We start from the raw sequence: 15420 nt of genomic DNA on the forward strand, positions 1-15420 counted from the left end.
ACCACTCAAATATTTAGTTGATACTCGATATATAAATTAAAAGAAGGTCGGTGTATATTTTAAAATTCGAGAAATAAGATTTTAATACTAAATTTTAGAGAAGATGAGTATATAATTTCTTCTATATTTAAAATGTTACTAGTATGTATTAATAGCACAATTGATTTGGATGTTTTTAGTTTTTCTTCTTTTTAAACTAAAGACATGATAGAGTAAGAGAATCCCAAAAGATTTAAAAATGGAAAACGAACTGCCTCCTTTCTAATTGGGGTCTCCTTTCCTTCAAGTTGTTCATAGTAAGAAATCATCCAAAAACCAAAACCCACAGATTATTTATCTCCGTCAGTTCACCCAACCACTGTATCCCTCCAAATCTTCCTTACTCCACTTCACCACATTCTCTTTCATATTTATTACATCATTTTGACTTTCTCAAAAACTCAACCTCATCTCTTCACATTTATTAACATTACATCCACCACCTCTTTCTTCTCCAATCATCTATTTCCAACTCCATGCATCATAAACGAAACAATCTCACTTTCACAACAAGTATATATACGGCTAGTTCCCAATGCATGCATGCAATGCTATGCTATGAGTCAATGAATCCTCTTAATTTTCTGCCACCACGCGTCTTCTCTTCTCACTATCCAAGAACAACCACCACCGTATTCAACTAACTCAATTAATTCTCATTTTCTCTTCACTTTAAATTTTCTTACTAGTAGTATTATATTCCCAAACACACTTCATGCTACCCAAAAATGGCAACAACAATGAAAACATTACTAACACTTTCACTTCTCTTGTGTTTCTTCTCTTCTATTTTACTAGTCCTTTGTAGTGAAAATGAGATAGTAATGACTAAAAAAGTGCTTTTGGAGGTTAAGTCTTCTTTTCTGAATGACCCTGAAAATGTTTTGGGGAATTGGTCGGAGGATAATAACACTGATTATTGTACTTGGAGAGGTGTTTCATGTGACTTGTCGCAGGTTGTGGTTGGACTCAACCTGTCTGACTCGAAACTCACTGGGTCAGTTTCATCTTCACTCGGTCTTTTACAAAACCTACTCCACCTTGATCTTTCAGCTAATCATCTTATGGGTCCCATTCCACCTTCTCTCTCAAATCTCACTAAATTAGAATCTTTGCTTCTTTATTCAAACCAACTAACTGGTCAAATTCCAAACGAGTTGGGTTCGTTAGCGAGTCTCCGAGTTTTGAGAATCGGTGACAATGAACTCACTGGCGAAATTCCATCTTCTTTGGGTAATCTTGTTAACCTTGTTGTCCTTGGTTTAGCTTCATGCAAACTCACCGGTTCGATTCCAACTCAACTCGGTCGACTCAATGAGTTGCAAAATTTGATTTTGCAAGACAACGAGTTAACAGGTCCGATTCCGTCCGAGTTGGGAAACTGTACAGGCCTCATCCGCTTCACTGCTTCTGACAACAAACTCAACGGCACAATTCCGAGTCAACTGGGTCAGCTCAGAAACCTCCAAATTCTCAACCTTGCAAACAATAGCTTAACTGGGGAGATTCCGAGTCAACTCGGTCAAATGAACGAGCTTAATTATCTCAGTTTAACAGAAAACAACCTGGAGGGTCACATTCCACCGTCTTTATCGCAAATGGGTAACCTTCAAAATCTTGACTTGTCCGTGAACAAACTCAGTGGAGGAATTCCAGAAGAATTTGGTAACATGCATCAGTTGAAATTCTTAGTTCTTTTTGGAAACCCTTTAAGTGGAAGAATTCCGAAAAAGTTATGTTCCAATGCAACAAATTTGGAGCATTTATTGATATCGATGAATGGTCTTTATGGTGAGATTCCATCTGAATTGAGTCAATGCAAGTCATTGAAGCAAATTGATTTATCCAACAATTTTCTCAATGGAACAATTCCTCTTGAGATTTATGGTTTGGTGAACATAACAGATCTTTTGCTTCACAACAATAGTTTAATTGGTTCAGTTTCACCTTTCATAGGGAACTTAACAAATTTGAAAACACTTGCATTGTATCATAACAAGTTGCATGGTGCTTTGCCTAAAGAGATTGGGATGCTTGGAATGATGGAAATTTTGTATCTTTATGATAATCAATTTTCGGGGAATATACCTAATGAGATTGGTAATTGCTCAAATTTGAAAATGGTTGATTTCTTTGGTAACCATTTTGGTGGAAGAATTCCGATTACGATTGGAAGATTGAAAGAGTTGAGTTTTCTTCATATTAGACAGAATGAGCTTGTTGGTGAGATTCCGGCTACCCTTGGGAACTGTCATAAACTGACTGTGCTTGATTTGGCGGATAATAACCTCTCCGGTGGAATTCCTGCAACATTCGGGTATCTCAAAGATTTGCAGCAGTTCATGCTTTACAACAATTCTCTTGAAGGTGGTATTCCTCGTCAAATGGCGAATGTGGCAAACTTGACAAGAGTTAATCTTTCAAAGAACAGATTGAATGGAAGTTTGGCTCCATTGTGTAGCTCTAGAGATTTTCTTTCTTTTGATGTTACAGGTAATGAATTTGATGGTGAAATTCCTTCAAACTTGGGAAACTCTATGTCCCTCAAGAGACTAAGATTAGGAGATAACAGGTTTTCTGGTGAAATTCCGAGGACGTTGGGAAAAATCGTTGATCTGTCTTTGTTAGATCTCTCAGGAAATTCTCTCACAGGGCCGATACCAGGTGAACTATCTCTGTGTAACAAACTTTCCTTTGTTGATTTAAGCGATAACCTTCTTTTTGGTCACATACCGATGTGGCTTGGGAATTTGCCTAGTTTAGGAAAGCTTAATCTTGCATTCAATCAATTTTCCGGGCCTTTTCCGCTAGGCCTATTGAAATTACCTACATTGTTGGTTCTTTCTTTGAATAACAATTCTCTTAATGGAAGTCTCCCGGATGGTATTGGCGATCTCAATTCGCTTAATGTCCTTAGACTTGATCGTAATAATTTTTCTGGACCGATCCCTCACGCAATAGGTAAGTTGGGAAATCTTTATGAGCTCAATCTATCCAGAAATGTCTTTAGTGGTGACATACCAAATGAGATTGGAAATCTTCAAAATCTCCAAATTGTTTTGGACTTAAGTTGCAATAATCTCTCTGGCCAGCTTCCTTCTTCTCTTGGTTCGTTATCGAAATTAGAAGCACTTGATTTGTCTCACAACCAACTCACAGGCGAAGTTCCTCGATCCATTGGTGAAATGATTAGCTTGGATAAGCTTGATATCTCTTATAATAATTTTCAAGGTGCATTGGATAAGCGATTCTCTCGCTGGCCGTACGCGGCCTTTGTAGGGAACTTTCATCTATGTGGAGCCTCTTTCCGTAGCTGCAACCGTGGTGGTTCTTCCCAAAATAAGCTAGCAGGGTTAAGCGAGAAAGCCGTGGTCGTAATCTCTGCGATTTCAACTCTAGCTGCAATTGTGATACTTGTTGTTGCAGTGAAAATCTTCTTGAGAAATAGGCAATATTTTTCGAACAAAGATAGGGAATTAGCCTGTGTTTTCTCTTCCTCTACATCACAAGCAAAAAAACGGCTTCTGTTCCCCGTAAGTACAGCCGGAAAACGAGATTTCAAGTGGGAAGACATCATGGCTGCTACGAACAATTTGAGCGACGAATTCATAATTGGTGCTGGAGCTTCCGGAACTGTCTACAGAGTTGAATTACCTACAGGCGAAACCGTGGCTGTCAAGAAGATCTCACTGAAAGATGAATATCTTTTGCATAAAAGCTTTATAAGAGAAATAAAGACTTTGGGCAGGATTAAGCATCGGCATTTGGTGAAACTGATTGGTTGTTGTAGCAATAGAAACAAAGGAAATGGTTGTAATCTGTTGATATACGAGTACATGGAAAACGGAAGCGTTTGGGATTGGTTACATGGAAATGCTCTAAAGTTAAAGAGGAACCTTGATTGGGAAACAAGGTTCAGAATTGCTTTAGGGTTAGCTCAAGGAATGGAGTATCTTCATCACGATTGCGTGCCAATGCTCATTCACAGGGACATCAAATCCAGCAATATTTTGTTAGATTCCAAAATGGATGCACACTTGGGAGATTTCGGATTGGCAAAAGCACTCATCGAAAATCATGATTCTAATACCGAATCTACTTCCTGTTTTGCAGGCTCTTATGGTTACATAGCTCCAGGTAATGATCATAATAAACACTTTATTAAGATGCTTATAAATAAGCACTTATTCATTAAAATATGATTCACATTTGCTTATTTTTCAGAGTTTGGATACTCGCTAAAGGCGACAGAGAAAAGTGATATTTACAGCATGGGAATTGTGCTAATGGAACTTGTGAGTGGCAAAATGCCAACAGATGAAGCTTTTAGGACAGGTATAGACATGGTGAGATGGGTGGAGAGGCATATCGACACGAAAGGAACCGAACGCGAGGAACTAATAGATCCGGAGCTAAAACCGCTTTTACCTTTTGAAGAGTTTGCAGCATTTCAAGTGCTTGAGATAGCTTTGCAATGCACTAAAACTACACCAATGGAGAGACCAACATCAAGGCATGTTTGTGATCTTCTTCAACATGTGTCCAAGAACAAAAAAGTGGAGTTTAAGAAGATGAAATTGGATACTTACGACGAGTGAAATTGTTTCTACAATGGATTGATGAGAAAGAGTTCTAACAAACAATCAAAGTGGCTGCTCCGGTTATTAACCTTTACTAGCTTTTGTTTTGATGTTTCTGTTGTTGATTTCAATTAGTGATTTTAGTATTTGAATGTGTATGTTCGGTTTCAATAGTACGAAAGTCGCGTTGCAAATATTAACCACAGTTTAACGGTGGTAAACAGAGATTGTTTTGGGTGACAAGAATAAAAACTCAAATCAGAACATTTCATGTCATTCTATTTTTCTTAATAGGAAATGACAAGAATAAACTCAGAAATAGCTCCACCTTACAATAGCACAACATCATCAAAGAGATGATGACCTCAAATATAATTGTAAAAAAAAACCGAATAAGGAAATTGTAATTAAGAGTTAGGAATGGGGTTTCACATTGATAATGTTTAGAAGGAACTTTTATGATAGTGCCTAGAGCCATTAATATTGTTTATAAAATGCATAATAGCTATTGAGCGCTCATCAACAAGGGCGAAAAGAAAAAGAAAAAGCTCAACAAATAAGACAAATCTCACAATACAAAAGAAGTATGTACATAAAAGATACACCACACAATGCAAACTTCACTTAAACCCTATGAATGCGAGAAAGGGAAAAGGAATTACCAGAAGGATGAACGCAAACCTTATCTAGAATCAGATTGTGCAATAGAGGCCCTGATTGGCACTCATAGAATCGAAGAGTAACGAGTATGCGTTCAGATTCAAGAAGAGATATGGAAAGTTATAGCTCCAAACGAAAGAATGTGAGTGCATCTTCCAATAAATTCCGTTAGGAGTGTTTTGTATGATGTCAAAACTAGGACTCTTTAGCGTTTATGTCCATTGGACGATATCCTCTTATTATCTATATGCATTTTAACATTAGGAAGCATACAAGTCTTTGGAAACATCTTTGAAAATGTCTCATGCATTAAACATGCATGAAAAATCAAGTTTCATGAAAATTGCAGGTCAGGTCGACACATTCCAAGACAGGTCGACCTATAGTGAAAATTTCCAGGCTATAGGTCGACACATTTGTGCCATAGGTCGGCACGTACACTGCAGTATTAAAGCATGGAACTATTGTTTTATGCATCGACTAAATAGGCCGACACATAAGAGGCACATGACCTTGACAGGCTGACACATTGCTTTGAACAGGTCGGCACATACTCGTACAGGTCGGCACATAACTTAAACATGCCGACCTATACGATTTTGCATATTTTCTTTATTTTCTCAAAGTGTATTGTATTTCTTGTGTGTTCCACTTACCCATGCATATATATACTCATACATACATCATTCTCTAGTAAAGGTTTCTAGAGTGAGTAAAACCTACATGAATCCAGGATTTCAAAGCATCTCATCATCTTCAATTCAATTTATGCATAAACACAATCAAACTACACATAATCATTTTTTGATTGGGTGTCATCTAGATTAAGATTGATCACATCGAATTAGGTTTGTTGTACCGAGAATATTTGGTTGAGATCTTTGAGGGATTCAAATCAGAAAATCGAGGTAGAATTTTTCTTCAACATCTTTAGGGTGCAAGGAAGTAACAACAACATGTAAATTTAAGCGGCATTGTTGATGTCTTGATCAATTTTTTATCAAGATTTTTGGAGGTGATAGAGTCAAGAACAAGCTTAGGGTTTGTGAGATTTGATCTCTCATCTCTTGTATATATACATTTCCAAAATAAGATTTATTATAATAATATCTCAATTCGAATTCGAATTGAGGGCAGACGTATTCATAACGAGGTTGATTGGGGAATTGCCTAAACAAATTCTTGTGTACTCTCTCTCTTTATCTCTTTTATTTTTCGATTCACAAATTATCGATTGCTTTGATCACCGGATCAACATAGTTTGAATAATAATTTTGATTACATTTTGAATCTTGCGTTTGTTGTATTGATCACTAACCATTTGGTTGTGATTGGATTTCTTAGAACAACAAACACCATATAAAATTCTAAACTTTATTTTTCGCACTCCAAATGTTCGACAAATTGTTTGACTTAGTTTTTTGTGTCTGGATATCATTGGAGATAGACTTTTACTATTGTAGAATTTTCAATTAGTCGTGCTTAATTGTTGTTGATTGACTTATGAATTATTATCATAACACTGGCACCTTTATGCATATCCGAGATATTCAATAGTAGGTTCGATTAGACGATTTTTGATATGAGAAATATTTAAAACTTGCTTCCGCGTCATAAATTTTATTGGATAGTGAATGAAGTCTCCTTCTATTATTCCCTTAAACTTTATTAGGTCAAATATAATATTGATGGGGCTGTCATTGGTATCCTAGACCTAGCTTCTTATGGAGTCATCTTTAGAGATACTTTTCATGTTACTTTGGGAATATTTTCCTAAACTCTTGGAATCACTATTATTCTTCGTACATGAGATTAATGGAATGATGTTGACTATTGAGACTGCTTACAAGAAGAGTTTATAATCTCTTTAGGTATAATTTCATTTTCAACTAGCTAATATGACTTTTAAAAACCATAAGATTATGCCTTGGATTTTAAGAAGCAAATGGAAAATTTGTTAGGTTTTGACTTCACAAATGATTTAAATTATGTCTCATATCTATAAGGAAGGAAACAAATGTGGTGGCATATTAAAAGAATTCAGGGCTTGATTTAAATTATTTTAATTTATGGAACATCATTCCCATAAATAATACTATTTGAGCTACTTAAATATAGGTTTTGCTAATTGTTCTTTATATTATGCATCTTTTTTCTTTCACATGATTTTATCCCAATGACAATGACATTTTAAAGTAAGATTTTTTTAATGAGGTAGATGTTCTTTGTCCTTATATTTTCCCTTAATCCCACCAAGTTTTTATTTTTTTTATTTTTCTAATGAACATTAGGGTTTAATTTTAAGTGATAAGTTTGAGGTATCAATTTAGTTGAGATGTCAATTTTTTAGTATTTGCTTCCTTTTTCTCAAAAAAAGATCAATCTAAACCATTTTAAAACTGCTCATACTAATTTATAAAGATCAGATGCATAAAATACAAATAGTTCGCATTCAAAACATTCACATTTTCAATTACACATGTTCAAGTTCATGCACAGTTAAACACATTTGCAGTTAGTCAAACACAATCACACAATCAATCACATTTTCAAAAAGTTATACATTCTCGCTTCATAAAAAGAAAACACAATTTGATAAGAAACAAGGTCTTACATGATATATCATCATGGATCTTAAGTCTCTAAAGGAGATTCGGTAAAATTTGAAGAGCCAATAGATGTCCAAGGTGATAATGATCAAATATTTCATTAGCAACTACATTGTAGTTTGAAGATGTGAGAAGGATATATTTTCAATAACGTATCGATACTTTCAACAATACAATCATTGATCTTGTGAGACTGAGTAAAGGTCTCTGAAGAACACGATAAAATTATGTTGTTGTGCTTGAAATTATGTTTTACGTCCATTTAATGGTCATTCTTACATACGAGAAGTATAGTATCAACTTGAAAATATTATAGATACAAGTTTGTCCTTTTACCATATAAGGAATAATATATAAGAAGGGTCTCAAGGATGAGGTGTGTATGTAAAAGGGAGCCAATATCATAGGAGGGATAAATGTAAATAAAGTTATCGAAATAAGAGGTCTAAATTCAAATAAAAATAATAACAAACTTTAATTGCAAATAGATCAAACATTGGAAAAAGGATTGTCATAACAAACAACATGGCTCATCCATATTTTTGAATGTGCTCCAACTCGATGATTTTGATAATGAAGGAGATATAATTTAGGTTTCTTTTGGAAATTGAATACAAACATTTATACTTAATTTTTTATGTTCTTAAAACTTGACGTTGCGCCGAATGTGGTTCACCACTTTTAAGCAAAGTTGTTTAGGGGTTCTTTATTTAGGTGATTATAAAGCATGTCATACCACTAGCATGGAACAACATATAATTTGTATGGATGATAAATTTTAACACATATTCAACTTGCAACCATAAATAAATTTTTTATCACAAGTTCACCTTGCAACCTTTATACCAAACTTTTAACACGGGTTCAACTCGCAACCTTCATATTAGGCTTTTATCATAGATTCACCTTGCAACCATTATACATTACAAGTTGAAGAGAACAAACTCTTTTGATTTTACAATAAGATCTGAATAACAACAACAATTATAAACATATTCTAGATAATAGTTTCTTTCTCAACACTATTACAAAAAAAAAGTATTTATCACCTTGATTGGGAAATGGGTATCACCATAGTTTTTTATCTTTGGTAACAAAAGATGTCATAGAAAGTGTGTCACTTTTCCTTACAGTTGAAAAACTGATTGAGGTGAAAAGTTGATTGATCATGGGTTCAAATCCCAACAACATCATTTGGCATTTTCAAAATGGTGTCTTGTAATGAATTTTCACCTTGGCTCATACTTTTAACCACGGGGAAATGTGTTAGGGATAACTGTTCACCATGGTTCATACTTTTAACTGTGGGAAAATGTATTATATCTCCTGTCATGTTTATTGTTCTCTTTACATGTTGGGCTGAACGAAATTTATTTTAAAACATATGCATTTTTTTTATTAATATATGTATATCATAAAAACACAATCATTTGTTCAACAAAGAAATATTTCTTCATATAGAGAATAATTGTAACCCAAAAAGAAAATGGTTGATGATAAGAATTTGAAAAGGAAACACCGTGTTGTATTGCAACAACACAACTTGATGTTTCCATGTTATGATGCAACAACATAACTTGATATTTTATTTTCAAATTATTACCATTAATCATTTTATTTTTTGGTTTCAAAACTTATCTTGATGTAGGAAGGTTGGATGTGCGCATCGAATAAGAAGTTGCATGTTGGAAAGGTTCGGCAAGAATTATGCAATTTTGACATCCGATATCAGAATGAATATTATTATAGCTTTCAAAATAGCGAGTCGGCTCATGAGTACAACCCACTTATTCACAGTGACATACGGGTCTTTTAAGCCCTACGAGTATTATGCAATCTTTCTCTTGTTTTTTATTTATTAAAATCCCCTTAGGGATTCTTTTTATATATTTAAACACCTTTATGTGTGGTCGTTAAGGTTATTTCTTATCATAATAAACCTCAAGTATTTTCTGTTTTGGTGGATTCCAAAACATTATCTGGCAGAGTTTGTCATCTATAAACCTATGTTTTGGTTTTAGGCCTAGAACTTGTTAATCCTTCATGATTCTAATTGTGCCAGGTGGTATTATAGCAAGTTATCTCCTATTTATTTTTGTAGCTTGATCAACCATGGGAGATCAGCCAATGCCTAAAGCATACCTTGAGGGAATCACAGTGACTTTTACCACGACCTCAACTTATTTCACTGAACAGATGGAGACTTTAACAACTTAGGTGAACAACAGCAACAACAACATGAACCAGCAAAGACACACGAGAAGGAAACCGATTAGGGTTCCATTGGGTGGAAAAAATCGTATTGTTATTGTTAAAAATCCGAGTTCTGAAGAAGAAGAAGAACCTCGAGAGGAAGAGATAGTTGACAATGGGAATCGACATAACCATGATTATCGAGTGAAGTCTGATATTCCATTACTCTTTGGAACGATGGGAGTGGAGGACTTTCTAGATCGGAAGATCGATGTTAACAAATTCTTCGATATCGTGGGAGTCCCTGATAACAAGCAAGTTAAGATGGTGGCGATCAGGCTGAAAAGTATTGTTGTTGTCTGGTGGGATAAGCTTGTTGTTCAGAGAAAGAGGCAAAGAAAATGGTTGATCATATCTTAGCAAAGAATAAAACAATTGATGCTGGAGCGGTGTTTACTAGAGGATTATGAGTATATTCTTTATAATATGTATATTAAGTATGTTTAGGGAAAGATAATTGTAACAAAATATAGAACTAAGTTCCGGCGTTTTCTGAGCGTAATGAACTAGGAGAATCAAAAAGCCAGAAGGTAGCTCGATACATCAGTGGCTTGAAGGGATCTTTGCAGGAGAAAATGGGTTTGCAAACTGTATGAGTCGTGGATGAGGCATCCAAGATAGATTTAAAGGCTAAACTGATGGATAAATTCCCTCGAAATATTTCGTCTTTTAGGTATTCACCCCAGAATAACTTTGAATCAACATGTGACAAGGAAAAGAGAGCAGTAACTAGGGATTTCAACCTTGGGAATAAGGGAACTAGCAGCCCTAGCAATGTACAGCAGGGTAAAGCACCAGTCCAGAGGCAGTATAATCCATATGCTAAACCCATTTGAGACACGCATTATCATTGTAATGGAAGAGGTCATAAGTCAAATGTTTGTCCAATAAGGAAAGTCGTTACTGTTGCGAAAGAAATGGAAGAGGAAAGAGAAAGACATGCAGTTTAGAATGATGGATATCCACGAGTTGAGTTTTCAGAGGAAAAATATGATGAGAGGGTAAATTTTGTGTTACAGAGAATTTTACTAGAATCCAAAGATGGAGGGAAACGTGAGAATCATTTTTAAACACATTGTTCTATCAAGAACAAGGTGTTTAATCTGATTGTGGATAGTGACAACACGAAGAATCTGGTGTCGCATAAATTGGTAGATTATTTGAAGTTGTCCATCGAACCACATGAGAATCCATACACCCTCGGTTGGGTAAGCAAGGGATCTAAAGTTCGAGTAACAATAACTTGCATAGTTCCTATCTCCATCGGAAAGCATTACATAGAAGAGGTATTTTGTGATGTTCTTGATATGAATGTTTATAATATATTACTTGGTAGGTCTTAGCATTTTGATAATGATATCACTTATCGAGGACAGGATAACATGATGATGTTTACATGAGGCACACATAAAATTTCTATGACTCATGTTTTGCACTTTGATAAGAATCCAGGAGGAAAGAAGTATAGTTTCTTAGTGAAGACACGAAGTGAAAATGAGCTTGATGAGGCTGTTAAAGAAACTGATTTTGTTTATCATGTGGTGATTAAAGGACTTATGAGTGTTGTAAACAAGGAAACAACAATTATATAAGAAGTGATAGGGATCCTAGAGGATTTCAAGGAGTTGACCGCAGATGAACTACCAAACGATTTGCCTCATATGCGAGATAAACACAGGAAACTTAAAGTTTTCAATATGGGATACAATGTGATGGTGTTTTTTGCATAAAGAAAGGTTTCCAATTGGTACTTACATCAAGTTGTAGCCAAGCAAGTATGACCCATTCAAAGTGAACTGAAAGATCAATAATAATACTTATATGATAACTCTCCCGAAATCGATGAATATATCCAATACTTTCAATGTTGCTGACGTTCATGAGTATCAAGCAGATGAGGCTCTTTATTAAAAAGTGAACTTGGGTTCTAGTTCTTCATAGACAGAGGAGACTGATATAAGAAGGTTGGTTGCCCGTATCGAAGAAAAAGTTGTGCGTTGGAAAGGTTCAGTAGGAATTGTGCAAGTTTGACGTTTAATATCAGAATGACTAATATTATACCTTTTAAGTCATCCGAGTTTGTTTCAGGCCCGAATACAACATTTTAATATTTTCTTCAATTTTTCTGTTTTATTTTTGTTTTGGATTAAAAGCCCATTAGGGTTTCTTTTTATGTATTTAAACACCTTTGGGCGTGGTCATCAAGGTTATCTTTGACCATAATAAAATTCAATTATTTTCTATTTTGGTGGATTCCAAAACATTCTCTGATAGGTTTGTCACTTGCAAACTTGTATTTTTGTTTTAGGCTTAGCATTTGCTAATCCTTCGTGATTTCTGTGGCGTCATCTCTAGATGATGCAATTTCTTATTTTCTAAACAAATAGTTATTCTTTTATTATATAACTATATTAGTAAAATAAATTAATTATTCTTCAAAATAAATTTCATCTTGCTAAGCCCAAAATGCCAATAATACACTAAAGTGACTAAAGATACAAAATTTTCACAAATCTAACAGATTACCTTATCATTCCAATATTGAAAAATTCTCTTAAAAACAACTCTCGTGTGCTTTGTGGCGCAAGGACATCCATTGATACCACTACCTTTAAGGACTTTAGTCTTATCCCTGTATCAAATATAAAAACTTGAGTCATCTCAACAACAATAACAACATAACAAGAGTAAAAACAAGAACAATAATAAACCCTAAAGGATAAATAGTTTGAACAACAACAACACCATTAAACCTTTAATCTCAACAACAACAACAAGATAAAACTTTCAATCTCAACAACAACAACAATAATAAACATTTTACTTATATCAACAAAAAAACATAACAGCAATAAATCTTTTACTTAACTTAATAAAAACAACAACATAAAACTTTTAATCTCAATAACAACAACATATAACATTCATTCACAATCTAAACAAAGACATAGGATAATAGCTTTCAAGCCAACGATGAATTTTGTTATACAAATATATGATGAAGAGTTGTCGGAGGTGTCATGTTACTAAGTTTGACACCTTGGTGTCATTTGATTCTCTCTCTCTCTCTCTCTCTCTCTCTCTCTCTCTCTCTCTCTCTATATATATATATATATATATATATATATATATATATATATATATATATATATATATATATATATATATATATATATATATATATATAATTTGTTAACTTTTTATCTCAGTTAGTTTTACCAATAGTGGGAAAAGTGATTTGTTTAAATTTAAAATAAAAATTGAGTGGAACAACCTTTCACCTTGTTTCGTTTTACCAACCTTAGGTAAAGATTTGCCACTTTCATTTATAAAAACTCTACGTTCACTCTCTTTTGCCCTAAACCTAACCTATTCTTCATCCAAACTTCATCTTTCATTAACAAAATTCTATTTCTCCCTTAAACTAAACTCAAAAATATAATTTCTTCCATAAACCAAACTCTTAAACATCGTTTCTTGTTGTGTTGTTGCTTTTGTGTCATTGACTTTGAAGATTTGGCTTTAAAGATAGTAAAACGGTATCTTGAAAATTTTGTTTGAAGATTAATGTTAAGTTTCAATTATCTAGTAAACGGTGAATGGTAAAACATTAGAAAGGAAACAACACATTGTGGTGCTTCCTTTTCAATTTTTTCCTAATCAATATATTTTTTGCAATATAATCCATTTATTCTCACGGTTGCTAAAACTGGCGGGAAAGTGGCTTAAAATGAAGTTTGAAGCATGTCTCTGAGGGATATTTCCCCGCAGTTGTTAAATATGATCGAGAGGAAAGGTAATTTAATTTTAATTTTAATTTTAAAATAAAAATAAAGGGAAAATGTCATATTTCCCCACGGTTAATAACATTGATTGGGGAAAAGTGACTTAAAAATTTAAATAAAAGAAAGATGCATTTTTAATAAATTTTACCTTGGTGGATTAATTAATTGAGGTAAAATTTCGTTACAAAATATACTATTTATTGTAATGTGCATGAAATTTGCAAAACATAGTGAAATAATTTTTTTTGAAAGGTTTCCATATTGATTTGCATAAAGTTCCATAAAAAGGAATAAAATGTAAAAAACCCATAATTGATTATGACATGGCTATAGTTGATCATGGTAAGGAACATTAGGAAAGATTTTCTCATACACACATCATAATTGATTGCTCAGTCATAAATATTTAGATAATTGATTATAACACATCAACAATCGAGTATGGGGTGAGATGCTATTCATAATTGATTATAATCAATTATGCAAATAAAAATCTAAATTTGTCATTTTCAAAAGATTTTTTGAAATATTGATATTTTAAAAAATTGTGAGTGTGTGTATATATTTTAGTATTAAGAGAGCTACACGCTATTCATAATATGATCCTAATAATATAAAGGAAATTGAAGCTTTGGGTCATATCACACTTTTTTATTCAGGTTCGTTCCTAGATGATATTTAGCATAGAACCATAATGAACATGGTGATCCTCTCGTTGTAGGATATATTGATTCTCTTTCAAATTCAGAAGTCATCATCATAAGCAATATATTATTAAGCATCGTTTTTATAACCAAAACAAGGCATGCCTCATTTTTATAATTAATATAAATTGGAAGTACAATGACTTAGATTATTTTATGACTCAAGATCTTACCTACCTGAGGTGATTTGATAAATGATAAATAATAAGTTGAGATGCATTTTAAAAAGCGAGTTGAGTCCATATCATGACACTTTCACTTTAAATGTGATATTCATGCTCACACCGTCTTCTACAAATTTTAATCAAAATCTCAACATATGTGAATAATAACATAAATATATGATAGGATGCATGAATAATTAATTTAGAGCCCTATGAGATAAGAAAAATAATTTCCCTAAAAGGAAATATCTCGACAATTCCTTCAACTAGTTGCTTATTTACACTCATCATTTGACAAGACCAATGTGTAAAGTGTAAGTTTAAGGAGTGCCTTAGGGGGGGGGGGGGGTGAATGAGGCACTTAGAGTATTTTCCGGATTTTTGACGATTTATGACTTTTACTTTCTGAAATGCTTAAGTGATGAAAAGCGGTAAAGTGCGGAAGGTAAATGACACAGCGATGTATAGTGGTTCCCCTCACAGATTGAGAGTACTCCACTCCCCTTTCAACACGAAAGAGAATTTACTATCTGTTATGATTTGTACACAACATACACAATCACCAAGAACAACCTCTTGTGATTCACTAAGTTGATATGAGAATAATCCTCTCAAACTCAACTCTC

The 15420-nt window shown here is 33.8% G+C and overlaps 1 protein-coding gene across 1 annotated transcript; it reads left to right on the forward strand.

Annotated features, from left to right (window-relative positions):
• The first annotated feature begins 290 nt into the window (after nt 1-290).
• On the forward strand, nt 291-4895 carry LOC127138215 (LRR receptor-like serine/threonine-protein kinase GSO1). Its single transcript, XM_051064607.1, has 2 exons — nt 291-4176; nt 4264-4895. The coding sequence occupies exons 1-2, from the start codon at nt 768-770 to the stop codon at nt 4635-4637; spliced, it is 3783 nt and encodes a 1260-aa protein (XP_050920564.1). The 5' UTR covers nt 291-767; the 3' UTR covers nt 4638-4895.
• Nucleotides 4896-15420: the final 10525 nt, after the last annotated feature.

Source organism: Lathyrus oleraceus, chromosome 1 (genome assembly GCF_024323335.1).
Source record: "Lathyrus oleraceus cultivar Zhongwan6 chromosome 1, CAAS_Psat_ZW6_1.0, whole genome shotgun sequence".
Taxonomy (NCBI): domain Eukaryota; kingdom Viridiplantae; phylum Streptophyta; class Magnoliopsida; order Fabales; family Fabaceae; genus Lathyrus; species Lathyrus oleraceus.